The 25,081-nt window shown below is 34.1% G+C and overlaps 2 protein-coding genes across 8 annotated transcripts in view; both read left to right on the forward strand.

Annotated features, from left to right (window-relative positions):
• The window catches only part of RABGAP1L (RAB GTPase activating protein 1 like), a 738,861-nt gene that overhangs the window by 226,456 nt on the left and 487,324 nt on the right, over window positions 1-25,081 (forward strand). The gene's annotated exons all lie outside the window — the stretch shown is intronic.
• GPR52 (G protein-coupled receptor 52) lies at window positions 12,114-18,980 on the forward strand. Its single transcript, XM_057507902.1, has one exon. It carries the CDS (start codon window positions 17,597-17,599, stop codon window positions 18,680-18,682), a length of 1,086 nt encoding a protein of 361 aa, XP_057363885.1. The 5' UTR covers window positions 12,114-17,596; the 3' UTR covers window positions 18,683-18,980.

The following is a 25,081-nucleotide window of genomic DNA, read 5'->3' on the forward strand; positions in this document are numbered from 1 at the left end:
TTTTTCTGTATTATCTTTGGACTGCATACGACGTTGTAGGAAACACTTAACACTTTATTGAATCAGCAGATAAGGAGGTAAATAAATCTTTTGGCAGTACCTCCTGATGTCTTTTGGACTATTTTATTCTTTATTTTCTTCTGGAACATGAACTATGATTAAAACTTTTTTCTGTCTCATCTCTCAGAATGAACTGCGTAGTATTTCCAAAGTGCCGTGTATCTTTACTTTGAATTTTAAATTAAATGATGAAAAAATTTAAAAGACTTCTGGGCGAAAGGGGCTATTTAAATGCTAAGTAATATGCTTTGGGATTAAAATACATTCTGTATAACCTTTTTGGAGGTCTTTTGAAGGTTTCCTCCTTTTTGCTTCCTTTCTCCCCTGCCTTTTTTCCGTTCCTTCTCCATACCCTTTCCTTCCTTCATAGTATTGAGTACTGTTCTGTAAAAACTATATTCTTTCTTCTGCCAAGCTCTCAAATTTAATTTTGGAAAAACTTCTCTAGGTAATTTAAGTACAGAAGGTAGACTGAGTGTTCATTTTACTTTTGATTTATATATGACATCTGTTTGCAACTAAACTTTCCCTCTTTTCAGAAACAGAAAAAAATATTTATTTTGCGATATGTAGGTCAAAGGCGAATGAGCTTAGAAGTAAGCATACTTGTTCCTAAAGGAAAAGTCACTTTCATTCACAAGGAAAGATGTATTTGGCGAAAATCAAAGGATTTCAGGAAGAAAACATGGTATACTGTAGGCTTTCATGGAAAAGTTTACTAAATGATGAGTACAAATGTATGTCTGTGCTCTTATGGCCTACCCTGTACCTAGGATATATATATGTATATTTAACTTTTCTTCCTGACCCACTGCCAAAAAGAAGTTGTAAAGCTGCTGTGTGCAGTGGTGTTGGCCTAGAACAAGACATACTTATGGTGTGAAAAGAGTAACCTTTCTGTGCCTCACTCTCAGATAAACTTTATGTCTTACTTTTACTTCATGCTTTTACTTAAAAAGTAGAGACACTGGCTCATAGCTTAAGCTCTGCCTCTTTTCCATTCTCAACCTTGATATAAAATTAGGAAAATGCAGATTTAGCCTTCCTGTCCTCCCTAAAATCCAGATCATTTCTGTATTTCTTTAGTTATTAAATGCCTTTTGATAATGATAAAAATACAAATTGTATTGACTTCCAGAAAAGTTTTATCAAGTACTTTTCAGACTTTAATGTAAGGCATCTCAGCCATGTGTGCACAGCTGTATTTAAAAAAAATAAACAATAACCATATTTTAAACAAAAATTGGGCTGCAGTTGGCCTTTGTTTCACAGGAGGGAAACAAAATAGGTGCTGGAAGAAGGTGCTCAGTAATTTAAGCCTCATTCAATGCAGTAATCTCCTTGAAGTCACACTCTGCAATGTCTCATTTGCTACTATGAAATAAAAACAGGAATAAATCCCAGCCTTTAATGCATTTTATTGACCTATATACAGCATATCCCATGGCACACCTTTATGTTCCCTATGTGCCCCTGATTAACATTTTACTGGTGTTATTATTATTATAAAATTGCAGTATATAACAATGCATGTTTGTGGAATTAAAATAAGCCAACAGCATGATTATCATTTAACATGTACAACCAAATACTTAAAATTGGTTTTGTTGGTTAAGACATGCAAATAATAGAGGGCTTTCTCTAGGTTTTTTTTTTCCTCTTTCAGTTGGTAAGGAATACTGTTATATACTGAATATTATTTGAGATCTGTAGGTCATCAGCCACAGCATTTGGGAATCTTTTTGTCATGTTGAATCTTTTCACTTTTGTTGAATTTGTTATGACATTCGCTGTAAACAGGATTTGACCTGTATAACCAACAGATACTGTTATGTGTTATTCTTTATCAGTAGTTTTCTGTAACTATTGTATCTACAGTCTTTGTGTCCAAGACCACATTTATAATATTCTTACTAGGCACTCTTGTGAATGTAAACATTTCAGGCTCTCTAGAACTTTAAAAAGCATCCAGTGTTGCTATTGCATGCTTCACATGGTAAGCATCTCATTTTGTAAATGAGACATATTAGGCATTTGGGACTAGGAGAGATCAAGAGACTTTCTCCCTGCCATCTGATGTCTTCTCTAGTTTCTAGTAACATTTGTTTGAGACATAAATTGCCAATAATTGTATTCAGAATTTTCCACAAACTTGGATGCTTTTGAAAATCCCCCAAAATGTAAAGAAGCAAATTAGGCAGAACCTAATAATTTTTCTTCTAATATACTTTTAAAGAGCTAAGTAAAAACAAAACAAAAACAAACACCTTAGTCTGATTGTCCTGTCCAGTAGTCTTTAATAAATGGTGGGATTTAGACCACTGTTTTCCACAAATGTGGTACATCCTAATGTTACCTAGTAATTTATAATTTTTTCTTGATTCTGTTCATGTTGGTTAAACCATTTTATGCAAAGTTAAAATTGACAAATGTAAAGACTTTTCAGGGATACTGGGTACATGGCTTGTCTAAAATTTTTCGAACTTTCCTAACACCCATTTTGTGCACAGCTAAGACCTTAGTTTTAATTATGCCATACATCTAGTTTATTAGGAAGCTCAAAGGATTAGAATTATAATTAAGAGTCATCTACTTAAAGGGAAGAAACATTACTGGTGAGATAACATTTATTATTGTAATTGTTATTGAGTGAGTGGCACATTTTTACTGTATGTTACAGTCAGTTAGGCCTCATGATTCTCATGAAGTTCTGTAAGAAATACTCCATATTTAATACCCTTGCTCTTGAACAACACCCATAGTTTCCTTTCCCTTTGGGGCATACAGCTGTTACCAGCCTACTCAGTGTCATGTCAGGGTATAAAATCATCTTGACAGCAAGCTCTGAATTATAAATAGTCCCATAATGACATTCAGCTTGGGCGGTACATTTACAAAAGGAGTTATTAAGGAAAATGTCATTCCAACCCATTACTGTAACTGGAATACCTTGCATTTCTGCAGCCATCTTTTGGTACCCAGATAAGATTTGCATATGTAAGCATTTAAACAATTAGGGCTATTGAGTTTATAAGTATAAAGACATATTAGGGATATTGGGTAGGTGGTTTCTTAAAATTTTCTTAAACTTTTCTATCACAAATACACCTTGCTACATGCCATGATGACTGCTGAGAAGCTGGAGTATCAATACTTCAAGGTTTTGGTATTTAAAAGGCATTGCACTGGAAATACTTTATGTATGATAAAAAAATTCAAAGTCAATTTATCTCATTGCTATAAGCAATTTCAGAATATTGGGTATTGAATAAAATCCTATGAGCACTTTTATCCTAGTGTAAATGGGGATTATAAATGGTGACAGTGTTCAGATTTTTAAATTCTAGCGTCTTATTGGCATATTTAAATCTTATGAGAATCTACTTTTTTAATTGAAGTATATATAGTTGATATACAATCTTATATTAGTTTCAAGGATACAACACAGTGGTTCACCAGTTGCCCACATTATCAAATCCCTACCCCAACTAATGCAGTTACTATCTGTCAACATAAAGAGAATTTACAGAATCATGGGCTGTATCCTATGAGAATATACTTTTAACCAAAGGCATATTTTTCTTTGAACAGAATTATGTTTTTTCAGAAAAGATTCAATTTTCAAATAACTATTTCTCTAAATGATTTATTTTATACTGCTTATTATACAGGTTATTTCAGCAGCTGAAAGTCGGGATAGCTAGGAGAGAGTGAAAGGAAAAGCAGAGGATGGTAACAATTGTAATGTGAGTCCATATTGTTGAGCTACACTTAGCAAGATTTTGCCTGTCTTATGATCATTACTGAAAACATCTAGGGCTCTGCTGGGTTGAAGCTGGCATTGTGGAGATGTCAGTGTTAGATTAACAGGGACATTTAGTCTCTATGTATATGTGTATATGTGTGTGTGAACATTCATTTTATATAAAGTCACTATCTTCCAACTTAGACATTTGTAAACTTTGTTGCATGGTGCTGCTTAGAGGGCCAAAAATTGCCCAGCTGATTGCTGACCCCTACTTCAGTCTTCTAATTTAAACACATTTTCTTCTTTGATCTCAAATCCTTCTCAATAGAGATATTTTCTTACCAGACTTCTGCCAGTTTAGTATAATTCATTCTTCTTTTAGGCATGTCTTGAAAACAGCGTATTAGGTTTTTTTTTTCCTGTCTCTTAAAAGTGATTTCTGTCAAAGGTTCAGTGTTCTGAGTTGTTCCTTGTGCTATCTAATCACTTTAGCCACTTAGCTTTGAAACTGCCTGGTGAAAAATAAAGTTGTACTGGCAGATGTAGGCCAATTCATTTGATTTCTCATTTTCTTTATTCTCCTATAAATGATGAGAAGGTATAAAATATTTTTAGCTTTCTTTTGAAAACCTTTATATTTTTGGTGAGTTTAAACCACCCCAATTTTGGATATTTTAAGAGAATCCTGCCGTTCATTCTAGATTAAGCTCCAACTTTATAAAATAATCTTCTGTCTTGATATTTAGCAGGAGAGGAACATAAATCGGAAAATTTGACTTATTTAGCAAATATTATTACCTTCTATGATGTGCCAGGCACTGGGCATGCCACTGAGGGTAGCAATAATAAAAGACTTAAGAAGAGCTTATGAAGATGGTCAGATGCACTCAGCCTTTGTTTGCTGGTGAATTAAATTGCTAGGTAAATTATTTTAGACCCTGCAACAGACTCTTTGTGATCTTGTGGTTAATACATCCCTGGTGTGAGGGTTACATTTTCATTTCATTGCTTTGTGTTGACATTTCCTCTTCCATCATATTTTTAATATGATCTTGAGTGAGCTATATGATACATTTATAAAGTCAGTCATGTCTGTTTATAAAGCATTATGAGATCTTTGATTTGGGGGGAGTTCTGGGTCAACAGAAACATTATCCTTTCAACAAACAGGTACTGAATATCTATGACTGAGCACTGTGTGTTAGACTCCATGAGCGATGCAAAGATAAATGAGACAATTGTCCAGGTCTAGGAGCTGACAATGTAGTGTGAGGTGGAAAGAGGGTTTGGGGAAGATTTGTGGACAAGGGGTAATAAATCAAGGCATTTCTTTAGTGCTTTCATTTAAAGCAAATGTATGTATAAATGAGCATCTTATGGTAATTATATTTCTCATAACATTTTTCCATCTGTTCATATGATTTGTAAGTGGGCACAATTGACTCAAAGACTGTTAGTTTCTCATCAACCTGCTTAAATAGTTGTTTTTAACTTTGCTTCCCTTTCACCTATATTGCCAGAGTACTTAATAATCATTATTAAAAGATGTCTTTTGAGTATCAACTGTATGTGTCAGGGTTTTCAATTTTGAATAATATACCTCACCATTTCATGGGGAGACAAAGACCTCAATACTCTTCTTCCACCAGTGTTGATTATAAACATTATTTCAATATTACTTAAATAGATGGTAATATAGAATTAAATATAAACTCTTTATACTTTTAGCTGTTTTAACCATAATAAATGTAATATACATAAACTGTAAAATCAACAAAGATGTACATTTACCATTTACCATATTAATTTAATGTTATTGGTGAAGTTGTTATTCTGTAATTGAATTGTTAGGATCCTGAAGCTATGGATTCTTTTGAGCTTGTTGTGCTTATGGGGCCATGTGCTTTCAGATGACTCAGTTTTCCCAGCACACTTTTCCAGCCCACTGGAAGAACTTACATATGGTGTGGTGTTAGGTCATGTGATCACTTCGTACATCATTTACATATTAAACTTCTTTAAACATTCTATTTTTTTAGCCTGTAACAAATGAAGAACTACTTGGCTCCAGCACAATAGTAAATGCTTCAGCAAATTTGGCACCAGTATTGCATAACAATACTTTGTAATGAGATGCAGTCAGATTATCAGAATCTACTTCTAGTAAAGCTTTCAGATTGTTGTGGAAATAAAAATTGAAAATTAAAAAATATGGAGTATTCATGGACCACTAAAGATATGCTTTCAAAGATTCCTTTGACTCCAGTTTGAAACATATTACAAAATGTATACTATATACATATACATGGACACTACATATATATATATATATGGCATAAATTAGTAGAAATCTAACAATGTTAGAAAATTAGTCATACAGCCTCTACATGGATATAAATTACTCCTTTGTTAAGTATAATGATGAAATTAACTGTTGAATAACTTATTTGGTAGTATAGTCTAAGTATTTAATACAACTATGTGAAATCAAATTAGTTTCTGTTGTTTTTGAGAGTGTATTCTTTTTTGTAAAAAATTAGGAAAAATAAGATTTTGTTGGATGATAAATAAGCATGGATTATGAATAAAACAAGGAATTGCAGATATTCACTTAAAGAACAATAACAGTTATATCATTTGAATAAAAGGCAATAGGCTTGTATATATAGGGTTTAGAATCAGAATCGCTGTTGTCATCACTAGTCATTGTCTTTATTGGGTAAGGTAGATGAGGGAAGAGTTTGTGTTTCTGTAAGCATTCATTTTCTGCAGTTATCAGACTCCATGTAAATACAACAGCAATCTTCACCAGCTGGCACGTGCTGCAGCTCTCATTTTCTAGGTCTTGGGGAAATGATGACCCTTTCTCCCACTGAGCCAGGTCTGAGCTTCTCAAGGTCATCTTTACTTTTCACAAGGTGAACAACTGCTGGTATAAAAATAAGCCAGTGGTTTTTTGGGAAAAATATTAAGAAGTAGATGGATGGGTATAGAGTACAAATAAAGCAGCAAGGTATGGAGAAACATACTTGGGGGTCTGTTCCCAGCCAGTTCTCTTCAATCCATACAGGTTGGAGAAAGGGGCTATATTAGCACCATCTGTTACTGCATTTATCACCCAAATCTTGGTCATTAGTTATTAGAAAGAACAAATGAAACTATGAAAGTAAAAACTTTATCTTGATTTTCTAATGCAAAGTGTATGTAAATCTAACTTTTTAATTTCTTAGTTTGGCTATCTCAGGAAAAACAATTTATATTATTTTCTGGTTTAAATCCTTCAAAGACTTTGCCAGTGCTTATAGGACCTTCATAAATTTTCTCCTAATAATCTCATTATATCTCTTCATTGCTTTTTATGTTCCAGTGATGGTGGCCTATTTTTGTCCATTCTCTATTAGACTGTGATCTCTGTGAGACAGGGTTCCAGAACTTTGCATAATACCTAGCATGCAATAGGCCTTCAGTAATATTGTAATTGAATTGAGCTGTAATTGGATGAATATGGAGAAAGCACTTTGGCAGTTGAGTAGATCTTATCCACCTTGAGTGTATTCTAGAGTGTAGCAGTAAAGATTAGAGATAAGAAGCAGGTTAGAAGACAAGGAAATCCAGATTTTGTGCAAACTTTGAATAGTTGGGTTCAGTTCAACATGCATTTATTGAGGAATCAACATTTCCTGCTATTCATGAAGTTTGGTTAACTTTTGTATGGTTATCAAAGCCACATTGTTGAATTTGTATAGAATGATGAAGGATATAAGGAATATAAAAAATTGTTCAACTGTTATGCTGAAGTTCTTGGTTTTTGTTCTTTTGGACTCCAGAGACAACTTGTAAAGACAAGAGCATGAGTATTTCGAGTTTTCTTTTGAAAACTGAGTCATAGATGTTGCATTTCAAGCCAAGTAAAGGTTTGATTATTTTACACTTCATGGCTTTTTAAAATTCCAGTTGCTATAACAACTTTGATATTTCCTTATTATTTTTAGCACTTGAGTTGCCATAACAATAAGATATCTTAAAAAAAATAGCAATTTTCTTTTATAAGGGAAAAATCTCTTTCAATTAAAAATGAATTTGAATCAACATTTCTTTCCTATAATGTGAACCCATTGTTTAAAATGTAATTGTGCTATTCTGTTTTCATATAATTTTAACAGACTGTTCATAGGAGATGTTTTAAGGTTTAGCTGTTCCCTCTGTGTTTTTACTGTACAGAAGTTAAAGAGAGGTGGCTGTATTGAACCTTTCTGTGAGATAATATTAACATTTCATGGGATTTCATTGATACAAATATCTTAGTAAACAATTTGATTTCTAGACTTGTTCCATAAAGAGAAGAACATGATTGATGGATAGCTCTTACATGGAAGATATAAGAAAAATTGTAATTTCCTTTTTGCCCGTGTTATTTTTAAGAGTATTTATCAGGTCTATTGTCATATTAAAAGAGTAACTACCCTACTTATCCAGAAATAACTGACCACTCAGGCCTGAGCTGTGGTACTTTACTCATAGAGCAATACTAATATTTACTCTTTGAAAAAAAAAATTCTTATAAGCTTAGTTTCTGATATTTAAGCCTCTAGAAATTAAAAGTAGCAAATTAGAAGAGGAAGGAGGAGTATGCTATATTTGCTATGCAAATAGAGTGAGAAAATGTACGGAGCTATATATTCTTCTCTAGGTGCCTGAGTACTTGTGGAATTTAAACATGTCTCTCTCGATATATATATATCTGTATATACATGTGTATTGAATCCAGTAGCTACAAGGGTATGATTGAAACATAGTCAATGTTCTAATTGATATTAACAGTGATGACCCCAGCCTACCTGGCAAACATTAAATTATGTTCAGAATTCTCAGTTTTAGAAGGCAGAAGAGTGGATGATGCATCTTATGAAGACTTAAATGTAAAATTTGATAGAATAAAACAATTTTAAGAATTTGTGAAGAAAAACCCTCAAATTATGTGGGAACTGCAGATCCATGCAACTAAGGTTTTTATGGACAACGATTTGGTAATTTTTATATTACTGTGTTGCTAATCACGTAAACTTTCCAAGATGCATGGTCAGGTATAGATATTGTATTTCTTTTAAGAATGTACTTTTTAAAAGGAATGTTGAGGGAGATGGCAATTCAGTGGCAAAGTGAAAGTACTGTTACTGATTTCCTAATCTCAACAGGTTATTTGTGAGTATGGTTTCTTATGGAGAAGTGATTTAAAAAGCCTGTTGATAGTAAAGAATATGTTTATCTTACTCTTAGTCAGCTTTGAATGAGCAACTGCTATATGCTTTTTAAAATTTCTAATTTTCCTAACCAACTTTAAGAGGTAGTTATCACCATTTTACAGTTCGAAGCTGAGGTTTCTGGAGAGAATGACATACCCACGGTCTCGTAGTTAATACTCATAGTGCTGCAGCCAATGTGCTGACCTGAATCAGGCTCATTCTAAAGCCTGTACTCTCTTCTCTAAGTCATAGGGTTTGCTAGTCTTCAAACTTAATAAATGTTTGTTAAAAGTAATAACATGACTGGGGGAAAATGTGCATGGTTTTATTTTGTTGCTCTGTATACTATTTTTGACTAGATATATGAATTTAATCATATATTTTATGCTAAGGGTTTTTCCCCACTTAGAGTCAAGCATACACATAAATTAGTATTTTCTTTCTCTATTTTTCCCTTGTGATTGATTTGAGAGAATGGAATTGCTCAAAGGTTTTGCTTTCTCAGCCAGCTGTCTTAGCTCCCAGTAGCTAGGGCAGTCTCAGAGCGTTGTATAACTGGCATTTAATAAAGCGTCTTCTCACTCAGTGTCTCACTTGCATCTGGGCTGTTGTGTCTGTGAGCACAAACACTGAGCCATGAGTCACGTATACTGATGGAGAGAGTGTGAAAGGAGGCTCAGGCTAGATGCACTTACTCTGTCCAGCAATGTCTGTTCTTTAAGACGTTTCAGTATCTATTGGTGATGGGGCATTGCTTCAGAGAATTCTCATATTTTTATTTTTACACATCAATATATATGATTTTCTAGCAGTGCCTTTAAGTTCACTCAAGTAATTTAAGGCTCTAATTTGGTGGTTTTACAGAGAAGTGAACCACTTAAAACATGCTGGTGTGATCATAGCTTTATTATTCTCTGGCTAGAGCTTACATAATAGGTGAAATGCACATACCTTAAATGTTGGATTTTGATGAGTTTTGACTTGTATGCATGTAACCCACAGCTTTCAAGATATAGTTTTTGGCTATTAAAAATAAGCTGCTATGTACATATTTATACAAGCCTTACATGAATATATGGTTTTGTTTCTATTGGATGGACTCAATGGGTCATAGGGTAGATTTATTTAATGTTAAAAGAAACTCCCAAACTGTTTCAAAGTCTTTAAAGTTGGACCGTTTTATATTGCCACTAACAATTTATGAGAGTTTCAATGGTTCTGCATCCTTACCAACACACAGTAATTTGTCAGTGTTTGTATTTTAGCCATTCTTGTGGGTATGTAATGGTATCTTGTGATTTTACTTGGCCTTTTCTTGATGACTATTGATGCTGAGCACTTCTTGTTTTCTTGATGGCCACTTGTATATCCCTTTGGGAAGTGTCTATGCAAATATTTTCCCATTTTTAATTGGGCTATTTGCATTTTTATTAACATATTATAGGAGTCAGTTATATATTTTGGATACAAGTCCTTTGTTAGGTATATGTTTTGCTAATATTTTGTCCCAGTCTTTTGACTTGGCTACAGATTTTCTTAGTATCTTTTGAAAATCAGAATTTTGATTTTAAGTATAATTTATCAAAGTTTTCTTTTATAGCTATTGCTTTCAGTATCCTAAGAAATCTCTGTCTACTGTCATGTCATTAATATGAAGATATTCTCCTTCTAGGATGTTTTCTTCTAGAAGCTATATATTTGTAGTTTTAATTTTTATGTGTAGATCTATGATCATCTCAATTTTTTGTGTATGGTATGAGGAAGGGGGTCTGAATTTTTCCCCAGATGTCCATATTTTTCTAGTAGCCTTTAAGCCTTTAAAGAGAAGATTTTCTTTTCCCCTGGGCTTGTTTTAGAGGCTTTGTAGTAAGTCTTGAAATCAGATTGTGCCAGTCCTCCAACTTTTTTTAATCCTTTCCCAAGAGATTGTTTTAGCTATCTTAGGTCAGTCCTTTGTGTTTATGTATAAATTTTATAGTCAACTTGTTAGTTCTATAGAAAACCTGCTTGGATTTTAATTGAAATAGCAATAAATCTATAAATCAATTTGAGAATTCTTAACATTATTGAGTCTTCTAATCCATTAAGGTGATATGTCTCTCCATTTACTGAGGGCTTTTTAATTTTTCTCAATGACATCTTTTAGTTTTCAGGTAGAGGTCTTACACATCTCTTGTTAAATTTATCCATATTTTCTGTTTCTTTAGGCAGTAAACCAAAAATAAATGGCTTATTGTTTTTAAATTTCATTTACTATTGTTTGTTGCAAATATATAAAAATGCAATGATTTTTCTATATCAGCCTTGTATTTTGACAAGGTATTTTGTATCCTGACCTTGTATTCTGTGCTCATTATTTCTAATCGGCTTTTGGGTAGATTTTTAAACCTATTACTTATGTATACAATCATGTCTTCCTTTTCTGGTATAGCTTAACTATTTCTTTTTCTTGTCTATTATACAGGCTGGGACATCCAGCATAATGTGCATAGACATGGTATAAGCATACACCTTTGCCTAAGTCTTAAGGACACTTAAGGACAAAGGACTTACTCTTTCACCATTAAATGTCATGTTAGCTCTAGGGTTTCCCACAGTGTGTCTTTTTCAGGTTGAGGAAGTTTTCTCCTGTAGTGCCACTAACTTAATATTGTTAAATATTTTTAATTGTTAGTAACTTGCTACATAATGAAATGAAGTTAACAATATAAACTTGTTTTCTGCCTGTGAGAGGTAACTAAACCAGTGGATTGTCATATGTGTCTCTTCAGAGGTTTGTTTTTCCTTAGCATTTAGACCAAATTGCTTTGATACTACATTTAATAGTACATTTAAAAGACCCTGATACTGCATTTTGCAGCATTTGTCATTCTTAAAATGATAAGTAAATAAATCATTACCACTTGCTAGATATGATTTTCAGTGCACTAGTCAAATATTCATATTGAATTTGGCTTAGGTAGAGGTACAATGAATAATATCACCCTTAATTTGAATATAGTAGAAGGCTAATTATTTTCCCCTTAATTTGGTAATATATTTTATAGCTTTCTTGTGAAGCTTGTGTATTCTGAGCTTCACAAAAAACTGGGTATGTGTATTTCTGCTTTTTTTTGTAGACTCTTCAAGCTATTTTTATACGCCTCATATTAAAATTATATTAAACACTTTTTTGTTCAGCTCCTATTCCATGCCCATCACTGTATTGTAGGCACTTGAGCTATAATGAGCAACAAAACAGATGTTGCTACCTTCATGGGGCGTACAGTCTAGTCTGGAAGACAAAATTGTATGTAATAGATACACTGTGAAAGTGTGGTATAATTGTCTGATCTGAGAGTTAAAGGAAGGTGTCCCAGAGGAAGTGGTGTTTGCAGTGAAACATTAAAGACTACATTTGAATTAACTAAATGAGTGTCATGGCTTAACAAGCAGCAGGTACAGCTATCCTGAGGCAATAGGGAGCAGCAGGTAAAAGTGGGACTTGGGGGATGGATGGAGTGGGGGGAGGTGGAGCCAGTTTAGCTAATCCTAGACAATATAGAAAAGAAGTAAGATTGGATAGGTAAAGGGAGACCAGATTTTAAAGACCCTTTAGGAATTTATCTTAAGGGCAGTGTGAAACCACTGAGGTATTTTAAACAGGGGAAGGATATCATCTGGTTTGCATTTTGGGAAGAATATTTTATTTTCTGCGTAGTGGATTGAAGAAAGGCCACAGACAACAAGACCACATTGGAAGCCACTGCAGTAGTTCGCACAAGATGATGCCAACTTGCTTAGGGTAGTGGTGGTACAGATGGAGAAAAGTTAACAGATGAGAGGAGTAGTTGAAGAAACAGATAAATTCCAAATTCATCACTTTTTGTACCTTTAAAAATATATTTAAAAAACTTTTATTTCATCCTATATTTGTTTACTTTTTAGGATGTCGTATTGGTTGCGTAGTTCTATTTGTTGATCACCGCCATTCGTTTACTGTATTTACCACTGATGGCCAGTATCCCCTCTCTTGCTATGTTGTTTAGGTCCTATTGAGTAGCTGCTCAGATTGCTTAGATGTTTAATAATGAAATATTGATACGTATAAAAGAATGTGTAAAACACATCTGCAGTATAAATACAAATTCAAACACCCGTAATGTATCATCTCGAAGTTACAGTTTTAGCCGTTAGAAGTAATTCTGAAATAATCCCAACAATGATCCCTCTTAGAAATTTCCTGACTAGCATTCATCAGTTGAAAAGAGAGGGAGGTGGTTGATAACAATTGTAATAAGGGTGGCAAAAATAAAACATCTAATGACACCTAAAATGAAGAGAATTATGCCTGATACAAAAGCAAAGAATGCTTGATGTAATGATCTGTGTAAATATGATAGTAATGCTCTTCTGTTATTAGAGTTTCACATTATAAATTAGTCCTTATTATAATCAGATCAGAAAAAAGAATGGAAAGGAAGAAAAGGGACTCAGTTTCTAAAAAGGAGAAAATCTAGCAGCTTCTTGGAAGTTGGTGGAAGGAAAGATGGAAGCCTTGTGGATCAGTGGCACTGCTTTGTGAACCCTCCCTCTCCTATTACCATCTGCCTAGGGAAGCAAGAACAATATGGATTGTATTCTGAGTGTTCTTAGACCCAACTCCCTGCCAGTGGTGGTTTTTTGAAAATAAATGTGTCAACTAAAGCAATCTAGTATTTGAATTTTACTAAATGAGGTTTTTTTTTTAATGCCATTTCCCTGATTTTAGGTGTATTACAACTCAAAACTTTTAACAAAATATGTGAAGTTGGTACTTGTAAAATGATGTGTTTAGATTTTGGCGACTTGAGGTAGCTTTAATAAATTGATAGCATTTTGTTTTTCAATGGTTTTGTAGTAAAGCTTAGTATTTAACTCTCCTTCATAGGGAATGAGGGGCCTGTCTACATTCATGAATATTTATCTAGTGTGATTTTTATTTTGAATATGTATTATTATTGTAAAAGAGAATGTTAGTTAAATCCAATCTTGTTGGACTGTCATGCTTTTAGAAATCCCTAAAAGTCAAAATGCTTTTAGGGCTTTCTAGCCTTTTTATATGAAATATAAATATTTACTTTAAATGTCAACATGGTACATGCTCTAAGATTGTTATTCTTATTTTATAAATTCTTCTGCTAATGAAAAATGTGCTTCCCATCTGTATTTCACCTAAATCTCTGAAGATTTGAACAATAACGTGGTTTTCATGAAAGACAGTTCACCATGGAGGAAAGAAGAGGTTTTCTATTTTTTTTAGAAATCCTTATTTGAAATCCAAAATAATTATTTTGGCATTTCCTGACTGGCAGCCATCAGTGGAAAGGAGAGGGAAGGAAGAAGGGGGCTCATCAGTGTGGGTGTTAAGAGTGACAGTTCTGACCCGTTTTAATCCTAGTTTCATGAGTCTGTAATAGTAGGTCAATTTTGTTTACCTTCTTTAGTACCCACTTCTTCCTTTGGAAACAGTCATGATGGATACCTACTTCATAGAGATTTAAGGTATTAAAGAGAGAAAAAAGCACATAGCATAATGCTTGGTGCATGGAATGTGCTCAGTAAATGTTAATTATCTTCTATTTTCACCTTAATTTTCCTGATATAATTCTGAAAATATTTGTAAAGTAGTTCTAAGTTACTTTTAACAAAAGTGTTATTACTGTAAGAAATATTCTTAAAATAGTGAATATTTGCCTACAGTAAGTTAAAATAAGTGGAAATGTTTTTAACTTTCATCAAATAAATGAGCTTAATTTGCTTTTTTCTAACTTGGGTATGGGTAGCCCAGGTACTGAACTACAAAGTTTTTTGTCTCTTTTTCATGTTAGACCAAAGAGTGGACTAAAAAATTACTCTGTTTATTTCTAAAGCCTACTTTTCTGGGGTTGTATTTGACCTTAATATTTCCCCAAATAAATTTGAGTAGAGAGGTGTTAGTTCCAATGCTTGCTTTGTACAGTTAAATACATCAAATTCAGCAATTTAGTGTGGGTGTGGCAAAGTTTGAAGAGATTATGACATGACTTAACTTCTAATCAGAACTGTAACTGTTTTTTGAAAGAGTAAAAATTGTAGCTAAATCATTTGAGTTCATGAAGGCTTAGCTGATTTTTAATAATTAATAAGTTTTTCTGCCAATGAGCATTAGATTACTGCTGACTTTTTAGTGTCATAATGCCTTGTGGTAGTTTCTCTATAGGGCTTAAAGGTATATCCCAGTTGCTTTGTCTGTCCTGTCCATGGGAAATGATCTTTACAAATGCTATAAGGAGAATACCTCTAGAAATTTATACATGCCATTAATATGTTATAAGAATCGGCCAGTTCCATTGTCCTCTTTTGTCAATCTTGATCGGAGCTTGCCGTGTAAGTCTATAAGCCTGCATGTGCCTGGCAACTGTTACCTAGTGACAGTTTCAGCTGCAGTAGCCATTGGCTGTGCTGTTGATTGGGGCAGGAGGACCGAGTCACCTTTCTGATGGTGAGTTCTTCTGCATCAGCTCAGGATGAGGAGGAGGAGCAGGGCTTCGGCTCAGGTGGAGACAGTGATACTGTGAGATTGTGAAGAATTATACTGACAACATCCTGGTAACTGCATCTCAGTAAATCGGACTTATGAATCAAGCAGCCCAGCCTACCAGCTGATAAGAGTGGATGTAGGTGAGAAGCACTGCCTTATTCCTGTAACGAGAAAACTGTTTTGTGATAAGTGAAACTAGGAATGTACAAGGAGGAATATCTTGTGGCTATTACAAAAAAAGGACTTGCCTGAATGACTTGATGGTGCATGAGAAAATAACTTTCAGAAGAATGCTTTCTATTAAGCTGCTGCATTGTTCCTGAAGGAAATGTTTTATTTCTAAAGCACGTAATTTCTTCAGAAGGTATGCAACAAAGACTGACAAGAGACTCTCTGAAATACCTGTACTTCAAAACAGACTTTTGACAAATGTTAACCTGCTACCAGAATGACCTTGGAAGCCTTTTGGATGGATTTTATCCTGCCAGCCTTTCAGTATTTCAAACTCTAGGATTTAAACTCATCTTGATGCTTTAGAGGTATTTTAAAACAAGACCGTCTTATAACCTACCTAATGGCCCCTGCATTAATTGAGCACTTGCTCAAAATAGAATGCAGAAATAGAAGAGTCATTTTCTTAACATATGGCTGCTGTATAACGGCAAATATAACAAACAAGGTAATTTTCCACTTTTGGAAGATTTAGTTAAAGTAATGATTTAATGTGTTAATCACCTAATGAAAAAGATACAGAAACGTAGACTGTGAAGCTTACTAGAAATACTTAAGTAATAAATAATGGCAGCATTTCTAGTCACATAAGCTCAGAGTATATAGGGAAGTTTCTTTTATCTCAATTTCATATATATTTACATCCATATCTATATATGAATACTAGATATAGGTGTGATTGCACAGGTGAGAAATAATTTTAAGCTATATATTTTGTGATCATGCTTCATTATATAAGGAAGGTGGCATATCAGATAAAGTTATTTTCAGTTATTGATGTCAAAATTAGTTGCAAAAGTGATTTATTTTGCTTTTGAAAAGGAAGAAGTACGTATTACATTGCTGGTGGTTGCACCAGTAACTGAACTGTAATGGACTAAAACTGTTTTCATTGGAATGCTTAAAAAATGCATGCAGAATTAAAAATTCAGAAGTTTATCATATTTTTTTAGGTGTTAATATATTTCATATTATCTTCCCTACTGGAAATATGCTTTTTGTCTCATGAGAGTTCTAGGGCAGTCTGGAGTCTGTTACCTTTGTTCTGTTCCTTTGTGCTGAAATAAAGATGAGTCTTTTGGAATTAACCTTACTGGGGGCTTGTCTTAGCATTTTAAAGAAATGAGAGAGTAATGGATCATAAAGTTGACCCACCAGCATCAAACTCTGAACTGATCCCAAAGACACTCTTTGCCACTATGAACTTTTTCTTAGCTTTTCAACCAAATCTGAGATCTTAATTCAAGTTCTAAAATATGAGTCCACCTCTCATGATAGTTGAAACAGGAAACTGAGACAATTAAAGACTTTTTCTTTTCTCATTTTTTCTGGTTGATCCCTAATAAACTACTTTTCTGAGAACAAACAGCTTACAAAAGCTTTTCTTCCCTTGGCAATTGATTTCTTTTTCTTTTTACAGATTTAATTTTTCATAGTGCAAGATAGTAAGAAATCCATATTCTCTAGAATTGCCTTGTGTCCTTTGTGTCTGCAAAAAGTTGTGCGGGAGCCCTGGAAGAAGCTAATCAGTGACCTTCTTTCACCTTCCGTCTAGCTTATGCCCCACCCTCCCCGCCCAAAGCTGAGGTGTGTCACCGCTGCGCTGAGGCTGATGAAGAGGCTTCAGTGCTCTCTGGGATGCTCAGCCCCGACAGAAGCTCTGCTGCTGTCCACCGAAACTGATGCTGAGACATTCATGGGCAGAGTTTAACAGATGCTGGGCAGGGCAACTGCCTGCTCTAGCCAGGGCTGCAGGTCCCTTAACTACAAGCCATGAATGAATCCAGGTGGACTGAATGGAGCATCTTGAACATGAGCAGTGGCGTTGTGAATGTGTCTGAACGTCACTCCTGCCCGCTTGGCTTTGGCCACTACAGTGCAGTGGATGTCTGCATCTTTGAGACAGTTGTTATTGTCTTGCTGACGTTTCTCATCATTGCTGGGAATTTAACAGTCATCTTTGTCTTTCACTGTGCTCCACTTTTACACCATTATACTACCAGCTATTTCATTCAGACGATGGCATATGCTGATCTTTTTGTTGGAGTAAGCTGCTTGGTTCCTACTCTCTCACTTCTCCACTACTCCACAGGTGTCCTCGAGTCACTGACTTGCCAGGTTTTTGGATATATCATCTCCGTCCTAAAAAGTGTTTCCATGGCATGTCTGGCTTGTATAAGTGTGGATCGTTATCTTGCAATAACCAAGCCTCTTTCCTACAATCAACTGGTCACCCCTTGCCGCCTGAGAATCTGCATTATTTTAATCTGGATCTACTCTTGCCTAATTTTCTTGCCTTCCTTTTTTGGTTGGGGGAAACCTGGCTACCACGGTGACATTTTTGAATGGTGTGCCACCTCCTGGCTCACCAGTGCTTACTTTACTGGCTTTATTGTTTGTTTGCTGTATGCGCCTGCTGCCTTTGTTGTCTGCTTCACTTACTTCCACATTTTCAAAATTTGCCGTCAGCACACCAAAGAGATAAATGAGCGGAGGGCCCGGTTCCCTAGCCACGAGGTGGATGCCTCTGGAGAGACTGGACACAGCCCTGACCGTCGCTATGCCATGGTTCTGTTTCGGATAACCAGTGTGTTTTACATGCTGTGGCTCCCCTATATCATTTACTTTCTTCTAGAAAGCTCCCGGGTTTTGGACAATCCAACACTGTCCTTCCTGACAACCTGGCTTGCTATAAGTAACAGTTTTTGTAACTGTGTAATATACAGCCTTTCCAACAGTGTTTTCCGGCTGGGCCTCCGAAGACTGTCTGAGACAATGTGCATATCTTGTATGTGTGTGAAGGGTCAGGAAGCACGAGACCCCAAACCTAGGAAACGGGCTAACTCTTGCTCCATTTGAAGAGAACTACACAGTAAATCAAATGTAATCTGATGGTGGTTTTGGATGTACTCTTGATTCGTCTGGAAATTTGCCACTAGAGAAATATTTATTTGAATAGTTGACTGTGAGATGAAGGGACTAAAAGTTTCTTTTTCTCTCTCCTTTTGTCATGGGAAAAAATCTAAAGAAAAGGATGTATAGAGGATAATCTCCTGAGATAATTATTGTGTGAGTATACATGTGGAGTAGCAAGAAATTAAGCACTGAGGAGGAAAAAAGTATCTCAGATCTTCCACAGGACATGAGCACAGCCCCTTGGCGTCTCTCTCTGTCCAACTGAACTCTCTCCTCTGTCTTTGTCTCTCATTCTGTCTGTCTCTGACTCTCTCACTCACTCTCTTTGTGTTGCAGAAATTATGTAAATTGCTCTTTATAGAAAAATGCTACATATTATATATGTGGCAAAGTATAATCTTTTGCATCAAAGTATACTTTTAAAACACAAACCTGCAACCCATAAGTGGTCTCTCCAGGGAGGAAGCATAGTAAGAGTTGTATTTTACTACCTACCACACAACCCTTTCCTTGTGTTTTTATAGTATCTGCAGCACAAATTTTCTGCAATGAACAAAAAGAAGCAGTGTTTTTGTTTCTTCTAGATAAAATTATGCTTCCCCACCCCCTTCCTAACAGCCTGTTTTTTTTCTTTCCATTTTTTTTTGGTCTGCATCCTTTGGTACCTTAATCCTGAAGTGTCTTAGCTAATGAAAGAATCTACTACATAAAGCAATCATAATGTTTAAGAATTTATTCCTTCCAGCAAAGCAATCCATAGCCTGTTTGAGATATTGTGTTAAATATTTTTAATGGCTTTTGGAAATATTTTTACTGGGTTCTTTTTAAATTAGCTCATGTCATGTCTTTTTTGCTAGTTTTTTTTTGTTGCTGTCATTTTTTCAAGAATATCCACAAATACTTCTAATGCAGATGCAGAGTACTCACCCAGAAGTGAAGGATAGCTCTTCAAACTACTTGGTGGGTCCTTTTTTCTTTCTTTTTAAGAGCAAAATGTTAACCTTTTTTGGTGTTCTACAAAGCTGACCGTTGTGTCCACTAGTCATTTGTGTGATACGCATTTGCACATACTATATTTTTTACAGCAAAGAAAATGTAAGTTATATTATGTGATCTGTGCCTAATGTTTTCTTAGCACAATATATAGATCAATGTTGCCTAATTATCAACATTGGAGAAAAATATACAAAAACTTCTTTTAAGAGAAAATAGTTGTTATTTAGATATATTATACCAAGCTGCATTCTTAGTGCTACTGAGAATATAATATACTTAATTATTAAATACAGGTAAGAGCTGTTAGTATTGTCTTTTGTAATGATCTGTTTTCAAATTCAGAGATTAACTTATTTTTTAGTGTGCTAAATGGAATTGTGTAATAAATTATCAGGGATTTAGATGTATCAGAATGGTATTTGGGGAATTAGTAATGAAGCAGGTATGAGTGGTAAAACATCTAAATCTTACTTTTTTATCATAAGTTTCCCGCCTGACATATATTTTAAAATTTATATCAAATTACTGAGTATTTTTCTTCTCAGCATTTTTGATTTGTTTTATGAAATGCATTTAATGAAATGTGCCTATGACTTCATATTGGAAGCCAATCATGTTTGTACACTGCTGGTTTGACTTCAGAGGTCCTTCAGTAGAAATGTCATCATTTTATTGAGGTTGTTATGATCCCATGTGTATTTTTAAATATGTAAGAAAGGTTTAAAATAAAGAATAAAATAATATTCTATATATCAAAATCAGACTTGCTTCAGTTTAATAAAACATTTACTTAGAACAAGAGTTTACTTATTTGGGGATCAAAATTTAATTATTTCACATTTCTGTGGTTTGGGTTGTTTATAATAGTTATTTTTCCCTGTTTGTAAGTGGCATCTTAGATAAGTTGAATTGTGCCTTTTAAGTTCAGACCAGTTCTGGGCAAATGAAGTTCAAGGAAACATAATACTAACTTTTCAGTTATCATATACAGACCTTTCAAAATTATATGTGTTATTTAGGAGTAAGATTTTGATTTCCTTTAGTTTGATGTGTAAATAGAGTTAGAAAAGACTCAATAGATCCTCTGTACAACAAGATCAGAGGCTGGGTTTATTGCATTTTCCTCATCTGGCTTTTCCTCATGATAATAACAGTGATGTGCCAGGCACTGTGTTAAGTTTTACATAAATTATAACATTTAATTCTCACTGCAGTCCTTTGAGACAAGTAGGTACGGTTATTATTCCCACCTTAGAGATGAGGAAACTAAACAAAGGTGATTTATGCAAGGTCACTCAGTCAATGGCAGAGGGTCCTTCACACTCAGCTGGGCTGGGGCCAAAGCTTGTACACTTGACCACTATATCACACTTCCATTTTTTTTCTCCATACACCTTCAAATCTTTGTACCTCTGACTGTAACTTTTCCCTACAAAATTTCTCTTGAGTTTTTTTTTCTCACCTAAATCTTTTGCTTCAGTTCTTTCCTTGTCTTGTATTCTTTTCCTTGGTCTTACAACTCTCTTTTATTAAAACAGCAATCTGATAAGCCCAAACTTGCCAGTTTACTCTGTAATCAGACCAAAACCCTGGGACATGGCATTTCCTGGACATTACTTTTGTTCATTTTTGTTAAGTTTTCATTGAATATTCAAATCTCTATAAATTTGTTACTGCAAAAAAGTTTTTTTTGAAGAAGAATAGAACAGGAATGCTTTGCTGTAGGCTGATAAGGGCGCCTCTATAAAGTAAGTTCTAGGTTTAGATTCTTCATTTATTATAATGTTTCACGTGTGACTCCAGGGCAAGCCACTTAACTTTGTTTTGACATTTTTTAATATGTGTTTATGTAATGAGATAATAGTTATTTTGAAACTACTCTTTTTTTTAGATTAATGTGCTTTAAGAATAGAAAGCATAGTCATTGTTCTCATCATTATGCTGAATTTTATGATAATTATCCAATTTGGTTACAAATGACAGCCAAACAATAATGTTGTAGTCTGTTACTAAAGGTTATTATCTGTGAAGTTGGTTCTAAAGTTATGTAGTGTTGGAAAGCTTTATAACCTATTACTGTGTGAAACCTGTGCTAAAATCCTGCCTTCGTAAACTGGCCCTGGGTAAAATCCTCAATGTTCTGAGTCTTCAGTTTTCTCATCAGTAAAATCCAGAGACTTGTACCTTCCTGTTAGGCTGGATTTAAGGGCTAAATGAGATGATGGAATCTATTTGCTCATGCTCAGCACAGCTCCTGGCACGTAGGAAATGTTCAGAATGTGGTAGCTGCTGTCTTATTATCTTCGTGGCTGCCATATTTATTGACATCACAATTTAAAGATCAATAATTCCAATTTAAGATTCAGTATTTTATAACAGATTTAATCCATGGAGTATTAGAATTTTCTAAAATAGTATTGTTCCCCCAAATCTGTTTGAACTCAGATTTCAGCTAAAACTCAGATGTCTTTAAAAATAGAAAACTTCCATAATTTCTGAAAGCTTATTTCCCAGGTATAGTTATTCCTGAAGATGTCTTTGAGATTAAAGATATCCAGCAAGCCAGTGTTGGAATGATTTGAGGTTAACCTACCTCCTTACTTTATTGTATTAAATATGGTAAACATTTTTCTTTCATCAGGTTGGTAGTGGTAGGAAAGGATTGTTCAGGAATGTCTTGCCATTTGTCTTTGCATTTTAGTTTTCCTCATTTACTAAATAGAAATTAAGGTATTTTTGTCGTATACGTGTTACCTGGAAGAAACAAAGATTAATAAGCAGATTCAGTCTTCACATATCATTATTATATAAGTTTAGAAATAAATATATTTGTTGCCTTAAAGGACTTTCCTCTTTCTCCACCCTGGATGCCAATCACTATATCACATATCATAATTATATAAGTTTAGAAATAAATATATTTGTTGCCTTAAAGGACTTTCCTCTTTCTCCACCCTGGATGCCAATCATTAGACCTGAAAAATATTCAAGTATGTGAGAAATAGATAAGGAAGATAAAGATGTGGGGAATTTGCTAGTATAACACGTGAAGCATAACATCACTGATGTTGGGAAGCACCATTGCAATGCACAGGGTCTTACGTTACTGAGTTAATGCAATATACTGATGTATAGGTTCTGACAGTTGCTTTTTTTCCCTGAGCAAATCTTTTAGAATTAAGAAGGATGCATAGAATACAGCATTCTCTATAACTAAATATATATACATTGAGGAAGGCAAAGTGATGAGAAAAGAGGAAAGAAAAGATTCTCTTTTTAGTGTTTCTTGTAAATGAAAGTTTTATCTAGTGCTAGTTTTGTTCTTTAAAATACTCATAACTTTAATAGTAAAAGTGGTTGTCTTTTAAAATATTTAAAGTGATATAATTAGGTCTTATTTCTTTTATCATTGGGAAAATTGTTTTATTAAGAAGAGTGCTGACTAAAAAATATTCTGACATTTCATCAAACAGTTTTTGTTGATTTTAAGAGTAACATCTAATTTTGTCTCAATACTATTTTCTTTTGAAGATAGTTTATATCATTTTCTGACTTCTATAATATTTTTTATTTCAGGTAAATTTTTCAGAGAAATATGATGCCCTTCTACTCATGATACTAGATGTTCTTGATTTATTTTTGCTTCAATGCAGTCAGTTTGAAGTGTTATTTGCTGAATCTGAAACTCACCGTAGATTTTTCTGATGTACCGCGGATGGTACCTTTTAGCATTTTTCACATCTTATATAACAGAAGGATGTGGCCTTGCATTAGGGAAATAGGGTCCAGTTGGTGTGTTAAACTGCATTCCACAGATAGGCAAGGTTCTGCTTTCACTTCCCCATCTCCAGAGATCAGATCTATAACTTTTAGTATAAAATTCTGTGTTTGATGTGTAAATAGAGTTAGGAAAGACTCAGTAGATCCTCTGTACAACAAATCAGAGGCTGGGTTTATTGCATTTTCCTCATGTGGCTTTTCGTAATGATAATTAATAACAGTGATGTGCCAGGCACTGTTTTTACCTATGATTCCTCATGAAGGTGATGATGAGAGAAAATTGCATAGCAATCTGAGGTGCTGTCTGAAAGATATCTAACACAAAAGGCTTATGTGATATCAGTACTTTCACTGTAGTAAATGGGAGCCAATTAGTTTTGAGATTCTAAATTTCTAAAATTTGTAGGTGATAAGTATCAAGAAATGGAGTACATGATGGTAGAACTTATTGAATGGAAATATTTGCTAAATTCTACAACTTCCCAAAATGCTGCTTTATGCAAGAGAAATCACACTCATTTTTGACTTGGGAACTTTGACTAATTTTCTTTTATGTTTTCTACTTAAGTAAGTGTAAGTGAGGATAAGGCCAGTTAAAACTGCCCAAATATACTTTATAAATTCAAAGTAGTGACATTATTTTAGTTGGGAGACCCACACAAAAAAAATATGTATAAAGTTACATAGCCTGTTCTTTAAAATTCAGAATAGATGTTTGAATGCAGTGCAGATGGTAGGAAGAGATAACCAGTGCATTTGTTTGATGTTATACTTGATACAAACAAGTATTCATATATATTCTCTGTAAAATACAATTTAAAAACATTTATTTATAATCCTAGTAGAGTTTGAAGTTTAAAATAGTTATTTTAGATCTTAACATCTTATACTAATAGCTTCCTCAGTTATTCCATTTACTCTTTCTGGAGTGTTATGATTAAAAATGCTAAAATGGTTAAAAAATGATACTATAAATGATAGATTTGGAGAAGATTAAAAGATAATTTGTGAAGGAGGTAAAAAAATCCTCAAAATCCTGGTTTTACTATGTTAACAAGATAAATTATATTTGGGTTTTTCTTTTCTTTCCTCTTTTTTTCCTTTAAATTTAAATAACAAATATTTATTTCTCATGTTTCTGGAAGTTGAAAGTTTGAGATCAGGGTGCCAGCCAGCATGATTGGGTTTTGGTGACAGTCCGTTTCAGGTTGCAGAAAGTTAACTTCTCTTTATCCTTACATGGTGGAAAGAAAGACAAAGCAAGATCTGTTACAAAGGCACTAAGCCCCTGGATTTTTCTTATATTTGTCATTTTGGCAAGGAAAAGGTGATTCAAAATTTAGTTTTTAGAATTGCTTGAAGTTATCAATTTCAAAATAGAACATAGTTTCTTGTTTAGAAGAAAACAACTACTGTATAACATACATGTAGGTTTTCGTGCAATGTTTGTGCCATAAATTAGATTTTAAAATATGACTTGTATTGAAATGAAAAATCACAAATAGATACATATTCAATTTTTGCTCTCTTCAAGTAGATTTTGAGGAAAAACTTGACATCCTAAGG

The sequence above is a fragment of the Manis pentadactyla genome, chromosome 9 (genome assembly GCF_030020395.1).
Source record: "Manis pentadactyla isolate mManPen7 chromosome 9, mManPen7.hap1, whole genome shotgun sequence".
NCBI classification, from domain to species: Eukaryota; Metazoa; Chordata; class Mammalia; order Pholidota; family Manidae; genus Manis; species Manis pentadactyla.